Source organism: Carcharhinus amblyrhynchos, chromosome 21, assembly GCF_965287045.1.
Source record: "Carcharhinus amblyrhynchos chromosome 21, sCarAmb.v2.hapA, whole genome shotgun sequence".
NCBI classification, from domain to species: domain Eukaryota; kingdom Metazoa; phylum Chordata; class Chondrichthyes; order Carcharhiniformes; family Carcharhinidae; genus Carcharhinus; species Carcharhinus amblyrhynchos.
Genome location: NC_137344.1, coordinates 12,638,526 through 12,654,416, shown reverse-complemented (window position 1 = coordinate 12,654,416; position 15,891 = coordinate 12,638,526). Strand labels below are relative to the sequence as shown.

Genomic DNA, 15,891 nt, shown 5'->3' with positions numbered 1-15,891 from the left:
TGTAGCGTTGTGAATGAAAGGCAGAATGAAATGACAAGAGACACTGTCAGAGGCAAATTACTGGAAGAGAATACAGATTGCGGCCGTCTAATATTTAATGAATCAAGGACAGGGTGCCACGTTTCTGAATCATTGTCTCTGACCGGGGCCAGTGGCTAGGATTAGTTCAGGTTCGCCTGCGAGGAGGGGGAATGCTAGAATTTCTTTCACCTTCTAAGAATGAAAACACTGTATCAGACTCTCCCCAGAACAAATTTGAAATCAATACCCGTAAAGGAGCGTATTCTTTAGATACTTCCCTTTTCTGGCAATTGGCCCATTTTTTTCTTTTTGAATCACGTTGTTACCAGAACTAATGCATTTCCAGGAACGCGCGGGGCGGAGCTTCAGCACACTATAAGAGGCAGCTCAGAGCCAGTCTGCTAGAAGGTATCAGAGAGATCGCGATCAGCACCGTTATAGAGAAGACATCTGATCGACCCACACACACAAAAACTCCTATCGACTTCTTGAAATACATTTAAAAGGGCATTGATTTGAGAGGAGCCAAGCAGACGGGTTGCCTCTGGACCTAAAGCAACAACCCGGAAACTAAAACAATTACCTCGGGTTCGCAAGAGCCGGGAGCAACTTCATTCCCCAGCTTTGCTTCAAGGGAAGGACTTTGATCCAGTAACAGAACACAGGCGCTATAGTTGAAGGTAAGGTTATTTTTTCTTTGTGTCCGCCCGCCCCCCGTGCAGCTTGTAAGCGATTAACCTGGAGTTTTTATTAGAAGCGATTGATAAACTGGAGGAGTTACGATGACAGTTTCTGCATCGAATTGTTTTAAAAGGGGGAGGGGGTCGTGCGATTTAAATGAGGGAAAAATGATAAGCTACACATAACATTGAGACAAACAATGGGGGAGTATTAGAAACAATCAGAGGGCATCTGGAGAGAACAAGGCAAAGCACACGTTTCAACTTTCACCCCTCGACCTGACGAGGGATTGAATACAAGTCTGAAACGTTTATTTATTTCTCCTCCACAGATCCTGTTGAGTGAGTCCCAACACTTAAATGTTGGGAAGTAAGTCCACCTGATGTAGCACAGTCCACTTGTACATCGCATTTAAACACACTTTCTAGTATCAATTATTAATTGAAGGTTTTTTGTCTCAAACAGGCGCTGGAAACCTATCAACAAGGCACTTATGCTTTAGCAGAGGTTTACGAATTCTCCCGGAACTTCCAATTTCAGGACTTTTCTGCAATGGTAACACACAGCAAGTTTGACGGGATGAGCCGTCCTGTCGACATGCCGACCCAGAGACTCTCTTACCGGCTGAAGACATTTGCTTCCAAAAACGAGTACAATTTAATCGTGAACACTGTACGGAAACTTAAAGAAAGCGGTTTCTATTGGAGTACAATGAACGGGGGAGAAGCTAACATCCTCCTGAGCTCCGAACCAGTTGGAACGTTTCTAATCAGGGACAGCTCGGACAATAGACATTTCTTTACCCTTAGCGTTAAAACAGAATCAGGCACTAAAAACCTGAGGATACAGTGTGAAAACTGTTCATTTTTCCTGCAAACGGACCCCAAGAGCACCCAAACAGTTCCTAAGTTTGACTGTGTCTTGAAGTTGATCCACCATTATATGCCTTCAAAATCGACAGACTCAGGGAATGTGAAAAGAGTCTATTTCATTTACTCTGGGGGCGACAAGATCCCTCTGGTACTCTCCAGACCTCTTTCATCGAGTGTTTCAACACTGCAGCACCTGTGCAGGAAGACTGTAAATGGACATGTGGCTGTCTCTGGCAAAGTGGACGAATTACCTGTGCCTGTCAGACAGTTCCTACAGGATTACGATGCCCCCGTCTAATCCTTAAATTGCCATATGGACTCAAAAAAAAACCCAGCCTCTTGGTTGGATATCTAAGCTTGAACAAAACAGAAATATTTGCACTCGTTTTTTATTTATAACAAATTTCAATAATTTATAATAAAATGCACTATTTTTCATGACTACAGAATTGCATGCTTCATTTCTGAATTATATGCTCTGCTGTTTGTGATGCTTTTCAATCACATAGTTTTAAAACATACATATCTAAGACGAAATGCAATTCCAAATGTAGCTATCCCTTCCTACTTTTACTGTGTCAGTGTTTGGGGGTCTATCAGTATAAAGCACAAACTGCTTTCAATTAGCCTCTGGTGGCATATAGCTCCTCTATTTAAGGGCTTCCAGTTGATATCACTGTTCAGCATGCTATCACAAAGAAAGTAGCTGTCTATATCACTTCTAACCCAGCATCAAGTAGAAACACACCAACTGGATCCATTATGATTGTGGGGTCCAGGGTAGATAGCACTATCAGACTATTTAAAACACACTGATATAACATGCTCACATTTCATTAGGATATTTAAGGTACTACATATTTCCTGCTGCTTTGGAAGCACTGCAGTAAGTGACCTTCAAACAGTGCTATTTTAATTTGTTACAGTAAGAGTTAAAGCATACTAATACATAAAGAGATGCAAACATTCATGGACTTGAATTGGCATGTTTAAAGATGTTGAGTCCTGCACATTGAGCAATTTCAAGCACTGCTTTTCTATGCAAAGGCTTCTCTGAAACAAACCAATTTGCATTCAAAGAACCACCCAAATTGCTTTCACACATTATTTTCCTGTAATGCTTAACTAGTGGCCAGAGTTTCTATGTAAAAATTCATTGTGCTTTCTATGAATAAGAAGTTTTTACATAATTAAAAAAATGGGCAGAGATACTAAGCAATATATTTTTCTTTATACATAATTTAATCATCAGTTCTAAGGCATTTTAGACAAGATATTTTATATGCATCTTTTACATTAATTCTAAGTTTTAAGCTATATTTAAATTGATGATTCTCATAAAAGTAAACTAACTTAGTTGCACTAAGCATCTGATATTAAATAGACTAATAGAATCCCTCAAACACATTATTACAAGTCTTCTGGCATTCTGAACTGTGCATGTGATCCCATTAAAATGCAGTACAATTTATATATTTTTTCATTCAGTATAGTTTCAAAAACCTATAACAGCCTATAGTGATTTAAACAGCATCTTCTATACAGTCTCTTTTTATGACCATACTAAGTGTTTAAATGCTGGGTTTGTAATGTAAGCTATAACTTAAAATGAGCTCAGTTAGTTTGCCTAGGAAGAAAGAGCTTCTAACAGCTAGTGGTTACCCATAAACAGCTGAAAGCTCCCATTGTTGGTACCCTGTTGATGATTACACTCAAATCAATAGCTGTTCACTCAAGCCCTCAGCAATGTAATCCCCTTCATCCAGGGCAGCAACATCAGTCAGTTATTGCTTGATGGAAATGTGTTCTTTTGAAATCAATTTATGCTTGTACCAGTAATCACTTGCCAGTATCTGCACAAATGTGAATGACTGGGAATGCTGATAAATTTAAATAGCTGTGGTCGTGTGGTTTGATTGTGTACACTGCAGAAGCTTTTCCACTGTGCTGTAAGAATATATCATCCCAATTAGCAGGCACGGGAAATGTAAATACATTATTCAATATCTAATCTTCCTCAAATTATTAATTTTCTGAGACAAAATTATAGTTGAAAGTCTAGATTTAGAAAGAAATATGAGAAACCGCATATTCATTTACCACCCATCTGAATGAAGAGATAAAGGTTTTGTTTGAATGGAAAGCATGACTATGTATACAGCACTGTAATGGTTGACAGACATACTGCTTTTCCTGTATAAATTCAAGGACAAATTATTAGTCTTGTTTGCTTTCTATATTTCACGAGTGATCAATGTATTGAACACATACGTAGTGCTGGCGGATGTGAACTACCCACACCCAAGGTCTGCCTTCGACCTGGCTCAATTCCAAACTGACCTTAACTGACAGTGAATTCTATTACAAAATTATTGCTTCCCATCATGTTAAATTACATTAACTGCTGCATTCAGTTACTTATGATGTGAATTCAGCAGCAATTTTCCAGTTAAAGGCTCTGAGTAACCCAGTAAGGTATTTATTGACATAAAATGTTTTTTCCACTGGATAAGAATATAAAGTATTCCAGACCAACTTTTGAGATTAATACTGAATAAAGTAGGAAATAATGTTCTGTCTGCTCAGTTTCATAAAAGCACAATGAGGCAAGAAACATAATAGCTTCATTCAGTAACCATTGTTCACTGGCATGGGTAAAGTTAGACTATATGGGATTCCAGTTCTCTTCACTATTTTAAAGCAGCTTACATTTACTCAAGGTAGATGTCCCAAATAAAAAGAAGTCAAGCTTCCACTTGTCCCGAGAGATTATTTTTTGAACACCTGAGGTTTACGACCAGGAAATTCCCTTGGTTTGTACTCTGGACCGTAGGATTAATGGATCTCATCCAGGGCGGTTTTGGCATCCTGCAATTAACACTTTCACCCTTGAATTAAGGAAATTATGATCTTGGTCAATATGCGATGATCCTGGTGTAAATGTGTGAATGTTTATATGTGTGTGTGTGTGTGTGTGTGTGTGTGTGTGTGTGTGTGTGTGTGTGTGTGTGTGTGTGTGTGTGCACAAAATGTCAGGTGACGATATTAAGTATCAATTAAATACTCTGACATTCATTGTTAAGACTCACAGATGAATGATGACACTTCGGTAAGTATAAGTATGTGTAACTGGCAAAGTGGATCAATATTGCAGCAATAATTAATGCATCCAGTAGAAATGTGGGATGGTGAAAATTCTTTAGAAGTGCAAACAGCTTAAAGCTGTGGGAGAAATCAAGACTTCGCCAAGGAAAGTAAGACATTCAGATAAAATGGGCAGAAAAGGTCATATCAATTTAATGAGAAAATGAGGCAAGAAAGTTATTGGCTCCAAATCTCAATTTTAAAACTTTCAGTTAAAATATCTGTATGGCTTTCTTTAGCATGAAGGTAAATCCAACAGTATAATTTTATTTTCAAAGGAAGAAAATCTACTAGATTTGTCTGGAACTTCTGCAATTAGGTGTTTGACTTATGCATCTCACCCTCAGCAAATAACTGAAAGTTGTGCTATAAGATAACAGGAGAATAAGTTATTGTTTTTGGATCCACGTGTATAGTGTGATGTGCACCTTCCAACGAATAGCCGACACAAATCCCATTTCTTCTGGTGTAATAATTATTGTGATTGTAGCTCCTCCTCTTAAGACTCCGTCAGGCATTAAGCTATTTGGTAAGCTATGAGAAGCATTTGAAATGACACCAGAGCCAGTTCCCAGTTCTCATTCACTATTTATCTACAGTAAAGGAGGTTCCTTTGACGTAGTTTACTACTTTGCACGCCCCCAAATGTTCTTGTTACCATGGCTGCAAAGCAAATGTAAGCACAGCTGTTTATTCATAGCAAATACCAGGAAACCACAGTGAAACACTGTGAAACTCAAATCTTGGCTGCACCGTAGAACTGCAGACTTTTGCAATTCAATAGGGGGCCGTCTCAGACTTCAGAAGGATGTGTCCTGATGAATCTGCTTCATGTTAATCAAAGACTTTAGTCATTTTCACAGAGCAGCTGTCAGGTATTGAGTTCAGTAAGAAGTCTCACAACACCAGTTTAAAGTCCAACAGGTTTATCTGGCACTAGCTTTCGGAGTCTCAGGCTCCTTCATCAGGTGAGTGAGGACTTGTGTTCACAAACAGGGCATATATAGACACAAACTCAATTTATAAGATAATGAGTTCAGCAAGATCTCAGTTTGAATTGAATAATAATGAAATTTTCAACAGACCACAGACACTGCGGGTTTGTGTGTACAGCTTGAATATTACTTTAAAACTCATTTACTTCCCAACATTACTAAACTTCTCAATAATTGTTGGAATGTATGAACTCAAAAGGCCTCCTTCTGAACCGCAATGACTGTGATTTATGTTTCAGGAAAACTAAAGTCTTTTGCTGTAAACTTACATTTTTTTTCTCTGTGTGTTTGGCTGGAATTGTCACAGTGAATCATTGAAGATCACCAGGCAGTATTAGAAAAAGTTCCAAAAAAGACATTGAAGTCATTAAATGTCTCCTTGGAAATGGTTCTTTTTGCTTACAAAACACGTGTTACTGAACAGAGTACTAAGCCAGAGGGTGGGGAGAGTAAAAGAGTACACGCATTTCCTGTTAGTCACAGAACCTACAATCTTCAGAGAGCAGAGTCCCTGTTTCTCTGTAAAGCAAAGGGTCAAAGTCTGTGAAACTTGACCAAGAAAAGTTACAGGATGGGAATATCCATTCTCTTCTAACAAACAACTGATTCAAGAGTAAAAGATGGTTTGCTTTTGGCTGAAGTTAACAGTAACTGAAAAAAAGTCTAAGCACTGTCCAGCCAACTTCTTAACAGTGTAAGCAGCACAGAAAATTAGTCCATGCATACAGGGCACACAAAATAATATAAGAAAAATGAATAAACATATGATAATTATATATATTCAATATATGGACAATTATATATAACATGTTAGAGTTCTTGGTGACATGTATTTAATTCTCCGAATGTGGGCATTGCTGGCAAGGCAGGCTCACCCCTAGTTGTTCTGAGAACAAACTAGTGGGCTGTCTTCTTGAATCTCTGCACTTCGTGTAATGAAAGGATAATCCTGGTAGGGCTGTAGAGGCTGGGACTTTCAGGACTTTTCTCCAACAATGATGAAGATACGCACATGTTGAGAAAGTTAGAAGTAAATATGCTCCCATGTACCAGCTTTCCTTGTCCATTTTAGTGGTGGAGTTTGAGAGGTATGCATACAAATCCAGATACAGAGGGATTTTCTTAGTAGAGGTTGAATAGGTTGGGCCCATATCCATTGCAGTTTAGAAGAATGATAGGTGACCTTATAGAGATGTTTAGGATTTTGACAGGGTAGATGCTGATAGATTGGAGTCTAGAATCAGAGGGCAGAGTCTCAGATCAGGAGGAATTTCTTCTCTCAGAGAGTAGTGAATTCTTTACCATTGTGGGCTATAGGTAAAGTCATTAAGTATGTTCAAGGTTGAGATAGACAGATTTTTAATCAGTAAGGGAATCAAGGGTTATGGGGATAAGGCAGAAAAGTGGAGTTGAGGATTATCACATCAGATCAGTCATAATCTCATTGAATGGCAGAGCGGGCTCGATGATCAAATGGTTTATTTCTTCTCCTATGTCTCATGAGCTTATACCAGTCTTTTCAAATTTAACCAAAATACAATATACTTTATGCCATCATGAAATCAGATCTATACTGCCTATGTTATATTTTCATCTTTAATCAAACTAAACTTGTGCATTGTTTAACTGCAAAGAGGCTTGGTAAACCTATCTGCATTACAATTGGGGAGTTCATACAGAGGGATCCCTAACTGTTTCACTGCAAATTACGGCACGTGGTTTTGAATATGATGTATTTATTGTGGATGGATAGGGGCTGAGGGAGTGGCTGGTTTCACGACGAACTTGCCTTGCCTTGGAGGAACATAGGAGTTTAAGTCTGCTTTACTGTGGATGTACTTAGACAACAAATATTTTTAATTACGTGTGCCTTCTGTGAATCTTATATCAGAACAGTGTTTTACTGTAAATTCAAACTGAAGGCAAGATCTGGCCACAATCAGAGGGAAAAACAGACAGAATTCCCTGGGTGAATTTATGAGTTACTGGTAAGGATTTAACATGAAGCTGCACGTAAAGCCTCGTTTTTATGGCAGGGCTTGTAAAATCTTGGGAGGAACTTTGTAACAGAATCTTGCAGCATGCTTTGTATTCTCACAGGGAAAATGAGCTGGGGCTTTCTCACTCCTGATACGTTAACGGTCTCATTAACATTTGAAAATGAAGTAAATGAGGTTGACTTCTACCTACCCAGCATTTGGCCTGGTTTGGTAAACTTCCTAGACTTTGAGAATAAGTTCCTTAAACATGCATTCAGCTGGTTTATGAGTGTGAGACAGAAGAACCTTCTCATGGATTTTGTTACGTTTAGTTTGGTGCATTATTTGTTTTGTATATTGACTTTACATTAACATACTCTCATTTTTTTTCATTTTGTGGCATTGAAGAATTAGTTAGAGATTTTCCAAATAATCTCACTCCATTAATGGGTACAAAATATATATAATTGGTTGGGAAAAAGAAATCTGAAAGAAATACTTGCATTTCTATTATGCCTTTGATGACCTCAGAATACCCAAGGTGCTTTACAGTCAATTAAGTGCCTTTGAAGAGTTGCCATTTTTGTAATATAGGAAACTAGGGAGCCACTCTGTGCATAGCAAACTCCTATAAACAGCAATATCACAGTGGTTAGCACTGCTGCCTCACAGCACCAGGGACCCAGGTTTGATTCCCAGCTTGGGTCACTGTCCATGTGGAGTTTGCACATTCTCCCCATGTCTGTGTGGGTTTCCTCTGGGTGCTCTGGTTTTGTCCCACAGTCTGAAAGACCTGCTGGTTAGCTGTGTTGCCTATGCTAAATTCTCCCACTGTAGCCAAAGAGGTGCTGGAGTGTAACGATTAGGAGATTTTCACAGTAACTTCATTGCAGTGTTAATGTAAGCTTACTTGTGACACTAATAACTAAACGTTTTAATCTGTTTTACTATGTAGATTGAGGGAAAAATATTGGCCAGGAAATCAGGGATCATTCCCATGCTGTTTTTGGGAATAGTGCCACGGGACATTTTACATCCATCTTAAAAAGTAGACAATGCTTCGGTTTAGTGTCTCATCCAAAAAATGGCATTTCCAACAGCGCAACATTCCCTCACCACTGCATTGAAGTGTCATCTTGATCTTTGTGTTCAAGTCCTGGAGTTGGGCTTGAAGAGGTTGTGAAAATCAAATTCTCCACCCATTCAGCCCTTATTTCATCAGACTTTTGAATCACCAGAAGCATTGACTATATTATAGCTAAACTTGGGTCCAGTTGATGTCATTTAGATGAGAAGCAACCAAGTGGCCTTTCACATAAAACAGAAGGATTATTGTTAGGAATTTAGCTCTTTATTATCTTCATTAATGGCCATGATGTTGGGGAAATGATCCATAAGTTTGTGATGACATCCAGCTATGTGCAGATGCTGCAATTATAGAGGATGCTCATGAACTGCAAGATAATCTTGATGTGATGGGAAAATGAGGCCATGTTTAGCAAATTATGTTTAAGGCAGATGAGTGTAATACATACACATGAACAAGTCACATATATATATATATATATACGCTCAATCAAGAACAAAATTGAATCCATTAAGGAAAAGACCTGGGTCTCACAATGCATGATGTAAACCTGGTATTGTGAGACTTCTTACTGTGTCTCACAATGCACCCATAGAACCATAGAATTCCTACAGTGCAAAAGAGACCATTCAGCCCATCAGGTTTGCATCAACTCTCCGTAAGGGCATACCATCCTGGATCTTCCCTCTGCTCTTTCCCCATAGTCCCACACATTTACCATGGCTAATTCACCTAACCTACACATATTTGGACAACTAAGGGACAATTTAGCATGGCCAATTCTGCTAACCCGAAGGAAATCCATGCAGACACAGGGAGAATGTGTAAACTTCACACAAACAGTAACCCAAGGCTGGAATTGAACCCAGATGCCTGGTGTTCTGAGGCATCAGTGCTAACCGCCTCATTGTATAATGATTCATGACCTGTGAAAATATATATAAAGCACACAGGATATGAGGATGTATTCACAGAACAATTCACTACAAAACATAGGTGGTTTTACATGTCTTTGGTTAAGTTGCATTTAGAATGCTATTTCCAGTTTTGTTGTCCTCAGTGGCTCATGTTAAGCTTGGGAATATGTGGAGAACAGGGCCAGAAAATCGATTCCTATTTTAAGACCACCAGCTAGGCTTAAACAACTAAGTCTGCACACTTTAGAAAAACAAAAACTCAAAAGTATATAAAATAACAAATGGAATAGATTGTGTTCACATGGACAAGCTTTTTAAAGTAAAGTTAAAGTTTATTAGTAAGGCTTACATTAACACTGCAATGAAGTCACAGTCACCACACTCCAGCATCTGTTCAGGTCACTGTACCTAACCAGCATGTCTTTCAGACCTTGGGAGAAAGCTGGAGGACCTGGAGGAAACCCATGCTGTCATGGGCAGAACGTGCAGACTCCGCACAGAGAGTGACCCGAGCCAGGGATCGAACCTGGGTCCCTGGAGCTATGAGGCAGCAGTGCTAACCACTCTCCCACCATGCATATGACATGTTAGGGAGGACCAGGAATTATTTGAACAGATTACATGAGATTGAAAATGTTGTTGTTTTCTAGTAAATAGCAGACCCACAGAACAGGTTGTTGGCATATGCAGTGAACACTGATTTATTATTCTCCTTCAAGAGAGAATTAGGTCTGTTTCTGTCTGAGAAGGTGATCAATTTTGACAAGACACGGCTCCATAAAATATGGTTGATGTGGCCCCCCGGACTGATTTTCTTGCCTCCAGGATCAGAGAGGAATTTTCCAGATTTTCCTAATCTTAATTGGCCCAGGATTCCATCTGTTTTCTCAACTCTCTCACGAAGGTAAATGCTCTGGGTGGGGTATGTTTTCTGATACATAAAAAGGCATCACCGCAGTATGGAACAGGCCAGGTGGATCAGTTGGTTTTTCCATGTTGTCACTTTCATATATTCTCAAGTGGTATGGTGGCACAGTGGTTAGCACTGCTGCCTCACAGTGCCAGGGACCTGGGTTCGATTCCCAGCTTGGGTCACTGTCTGTGCGGAGTCTGCACATTCTCCAGTTGTTTGCATGGGTTTCCTCCGGGTGCTCTGGTTTCCTCCCACAGTCCAAAGATATATGGATTAGGTGGATTGGCCATGCTAAATTTCCCCTTGGGGAACGAGGGACTAGCTAGTGTCAATCCATGGGGTTATGGGGATACAGCGTGGGTAGAATTGTGGTTGGTGCAGAATTGATGGGCTGAATGGCCTCCTTCTGCACTGTAGGATTCAATGATAAAGGTCATGATACTCCCAAGAGCGCTGAGTTGGCGGGAAAGCTGTTCTGCTTTGTCAATTCAACTTCTCACCCAAATCTCCGCACTCTATGCGCTGCAGAGATCCCAATTGTGAATCTTATTAAAAACCCAGGGAAACTGGGCCTATTCACGCTGGAGTCTGACAATTCTGGAACCCTGTGCATGTGCAGTGGTCCTGATCTGTCAGTCTCCCCGTTTGCTGGTCAGCTCGATTCCTGGCCAGCCTGGGATCCCCACAGTGCTGCCCCTCCAGCTCCCCATGGCTCGATAGTGGCCCCCACAACAATTCTCAATCCAGCCCTCATCCCACCAGACCCCGCCCTCCACTGACCTCCCCCCCACGTGCAGGCACCCTGCTCCCCAGGAGGCAGGCCCCCTCTGCAGACCACCCACCCTCATCCCAGGCCACCCCAATCACTGTCCTCCCTCCATCCCAGATGATCACTGTGCAAAGTGGCAGTGGGACTCCCTACACCCACCAATCCCTAGGTCCACCCACAGTAGGTCCCGCCCCATTGGCACTGTCTGATGTCTGGTGGGTGCCCGTGGGCATGGGCACTTTGCCCTTGGGCAGTGCCAGGGGCACAGGCTGACATTGCCAGGGTGCCCATGTCCAGGGGGCACCACCCCTCCACCACCCAAACCCCTGGGGCGGTGGGGGGGGTGGGGGGGGAGGGTGTGGTCCCGATAAATTACTCCACATAATTTACCCTACTAATCCCCTTAACCTTGGGACACTAAGAAAATTTATTATGGCTAATCAACCTAACCAGCACGCCTTTGGAACTGTAGGAGGAAACCTATTCAGCACAAACTCCACACAGACAGTAACCCAAGGCTGGAATTGAACCCAGGTTCCTGGGGCTGTGCAGCAGCTGTGCTAACCACTGTGCCACCATGCCAATTCTGAGAACATAAATAAGAACATAAGAACATAAGAAATAGGAGCAGGAGTAGGCCATCTAGCCCTTCGAGCCTGCCCCGCCATTCAATAAGATCATGGCTGATCTGAAGTGGCTCAGTTCCACTTTTCCGCTTTCTCCCGATAACCCTTAATCCCCTTGCCTACCAAAAACCTATCTACCCGGGTCTTAAATACATTTAGCAAGGTAGCCTCCACCACTTCAACGGGCAGAGAATTCTAGAGATTCATCACCCTTTGAGTGAAGAAGTTCCTCCTCAACTCTGTTCTAAACTGCACCCCCCCCCACCTTATCTTGAGGCTGTGCCCTCTAGTCCTGCTGTCCTTTCTGAGTGGGAAGAACCTCTCCACCTCTACCCTATCCATCCTTTTCATCATCTTATACATCTCAATAAGATCCCCCCTCATCTTTCTAAACTCTAACGAGTACAAGCCCAGTCTATTCAGCCTCTCTTCATAGCTCAACCCCCTCATCTCCGGTATCAGCCTAGTGAACCTCCTCTGCACACCCTCCAAGGCCAAAATATCCTTGCGCAAGTGCGGCGACCAAAACTGCACACAGTACTCCAGCTGCAGCCTCACCAGTGCCCTGCACAGTTGCAGCAAGACCTCCCTACTTTTATATTCAATCCCCCTCGCTATGAAGGCCAGCATCCCATTTGCCTTCCTGACCACCTGCTGCACCTGCAAGCTGGGTTTTTGCGATCATGCACAAGGACCCCCAGGTCCCTCTGCACCGTAGCATGCTGCAGCTTTTCGCCTTGTAAGTAGTAGTCCTTCCTACTATTATTCCTACCAAAGTGGACAACCTCACACTTGCCAACATTGTATTCCATCTCGCCCACTCGCTCAGCCTATCTAGATCCCTCTGCAGACTTTCTACGCCCTCCGCACAATTTGCTGTTCCACTTATCTTTGTGTCATCAGCAAATTTCGACACCATACACTCGGCTCCCTCCTCCAGATCATCTATATAAATGGTAAATAGCTGAGGCCCCAGCACGGATCCCTGGGGCACTCCACTAGTCACCAGCCACCAATCCGATTAACACCCATTGACACCCACTCTCTGCCTCCTATTTGACAGCCAATCCCCTACCCACGGTAACACCTTACCCCCAACTCCATGCCCCCTAACCTTCTGTAACAACCTTCTGTGCGGCACCTTATCAAACGCCTTCTGAAAATCGAGAAACACCACATCCACCGGTTCCCCTCCATCCACCGCACTAGACACATCCTCATAGAATTCCAATAAATTTGTCAGACACGGCTTCCCCTTAACGAATCTGTGCTGCTGAAGGTACTGTGAGACTGAAGGTAGTGTGAGACTGAAGGTAGTGTGAGACTGAAGGTAGTGTGCTGGGCCCCAATCCAGAGACTTCCATGCAGTGCCAGAAGAGGTGCAACACTGTTGGAGTTGCCTTCTTTAAAAGGAGGCATTAAACTGAGATTGCGTCAGCCCTCGCAGGTGAATATATAATATCCCATTACACTACTTGAAGAAAAACAGTGCTCTGCTTTGACAGAGGGTTGTCTGGACATGAAACATCAGCTCTTTTCTCTCCTTACAGATGCTGCCAGACCCTGCTGAGATTTTCCAGCATTTTCTCTTTTGGTTTTACATTCCAGCATCCACATTAATTTGTTTTTATCCAGTGTTTAACTCATTGCCACTTCTCTTCCAGGAATGCCTACCCTGAAGAAGTATTGCTCTTCTCTCCGATAGCATTCTCGTGTGTCTCTCTCTCTACCCCTATCCACCTTCACTGTTTTCCATTTTACTCTTAGAGTTGGACGAAGTATTTACCAAGACTCACTTCCAAAGCCACATTTCCTTCCTCACAGACTGTCTTTATTTCCGACTTACTCCATGCGGATTCCAACTCAAATTCCACCCCTCATTTAACCTCCAGGATTACAGGTACCTTCAGGCTATACAACATTCTTCGAATTGCTGTTCTCGCCACATCCTGAAAGTCACACTCAGTGCCATGTGCCACAACATTAAGACACTCGACATGGGTGGCATGGTAGCACAGTGGTTGGCACTGCTGCTTCTCAGCTCCAAGGACCTGGGTTCGATTCCTGGCTTGGGTCACTGTCTGTGTGGAGTTTGCACATTCTCCTTGTGTCTGTGTGGGTTTCCTCCGAGCGCTCCGGTTTCCTCCCACAGTCCAAAGATGTGCGGGTTAGGTAGATTGGCCATGCTAAGAAAAATAATTGTCCTGAGATGTGTAGGTTAGAGGGATTAGTGGGTAAATATGTGGGGATATTGGGGTAGGGCTTGGGTGGGATGGACCAGACTCAATAGGCCTAATGGCCTCTTTCTGTACTATCTATATATCTCTCTCCAGCAACACCATTTTACTCTCTCTCAAAGCTGACCCTGTCCCCAGTTTCATTTCATCCTCCGCATCATTCGACTTCTTAACAAAAAACTTTTCCTGTTTCTTGCAGATGTAAAGGAACGTAAGTTTCAACAACTTATCAACACTACTGCCCACCCCAGGCTCTCCATCAGTCCCAATCTCTCGAACTCCACCTCTTCTAGACTCAGCTCTTGCCATGTCTTCACCATACCTCCGACTTTCCTCTCTCTGAAGCTGAGCGTGCTGCTCTCAGTAAAGGACTCAGCTGTGTACCCTTACCCCCACCTCAATGAATTGTGGGCTTGATATGATGTTGAAGTCTTCTTTCGTCACCTTCGTCTCCGTGCCCACTTCTTTGGGCAAGAGTCCTCCCCCCGTTCCACTGATCCTTTCACTCGCCTCCAACATTCTGCTTCTAATTGGACACCCCCCCCCCCCCCAACCCCGGGGCAATTACCTGCATCCACCTTTTCAATGGGATCTTTCAACGGGACAGTGGCCATCTCAATTTTTCTGCCCCCCTCACCCGTTCCAACTTCTCTCCTTTTGAACTTTCCGCCCTTCGCTCCCTCAGGTCCAACCCTGACATTGTCATCAAACCTGCCAACAAAGGGGGTGCTTTGGTTTGGCAGACTGGCCTCTACCTCGCAGAGGCTGAGCGCCAAGTCTTAGAGACTTCTTCTTACCTCCTTATGGATCATGACCACACCACTGAAGATCAAGCCATTATCTCCAACACCATCACCAACCTTATTACCACTGGATGCCTTCCTCCCCCACAGCTTCCAACCTCATAGTCTCCCAACCCTGGACAGCCTGCTTCTACCTACTTCCCAAAATCCACAAAAAGGACTGCCCCGGTTGGGCCATTGTGTCAGCATGCTCTTACCACTTTGACAAAGGGTCATCTGGACTCGAAATGTCAGCTCTTTTCTCTCCTTACAGATGCTTACAGACTTACTGAGCATTTTCTCTTTTGATTTCAATGCTCTGCTCCGTTGAGTAACGCCTATCCTTCAACCAATATCACAAGAACAGATTATTTAATCATTTTTCTCATTGCTCACGCAAAGAAATACAGCAGCAAGATTCCACAACCAGCCAAGTGAATGTATTTCATTGATTGTAAAGCATTTTGGGGCATGCTGAGGTTACGAGAGGCACTATATAACAAGTGAATTCTTTAATTCCAGTACCATGTAATTTCATGTACTTTTTACTCATGTTTTTGGGCAAAAATTACAGCGACAAGTGTGAAATGACAATAACAGGGAATTTAATTTCAGTACTAATTTTAATATAAGCCATTAATTAGTAAGAAGACTACAAGTCAATTCTTGGAACAACTGCTAAAGGCAACTTTAATTATCTGGAACCAACTGATAACCTGTTCAGTAAAGTATAGTTTTGCAAGAAAGTTGTGTTGAAAAATGTGACAATAGGTGAGAATTGGCAATAATAAGGTTTGAGTTTCCCAGAATGAGACCAACACTTTACTATGGCTTGTGCTGAGTCACGTGGTCTTCTATTACATCAGTT

At 42.3% G+C, this 15,891-nt stretch overlaps 1 protein-coding gene across 1 annotated transcript; it reads left to right on the top strand.

The window, feature by feature from the left end:
* The first annotated feature begins 438 nt into the window (after positions 1 to 438).
* On the top strand, positions 439 to 3,731 carry socs3b (suppressor of cytokine signaling 3b). Its single transcript, XM_080209506.1, has 2 exons — positions 439 to 701; positions 1,168 to 3,731. The coding sequence occupies exon 2, from the start codon at positions 1,255 to 1,257 to the stop codon at positions 1,870 to 1,872; it is 618 nt and encodes a 205-aa protein (XP_080065632.1). The 5' UTR covers positions 439 to 701; positions 1,168 to 1,254; the 3' UTR covers positions 1,873 to 3,731.
* Positions 3,732 to 15,891: the final 12,160 nt, after the last annotated feature.

Excerpts from the sequence above, each read along its gene's own strand:
- socs3b (XM_080209506.1), top strand. The coding sequence starts at position 1,255 with ATGGTAACACACAGCAAGTTTGACGGGATGAGCCGTCCTGTCGACATG.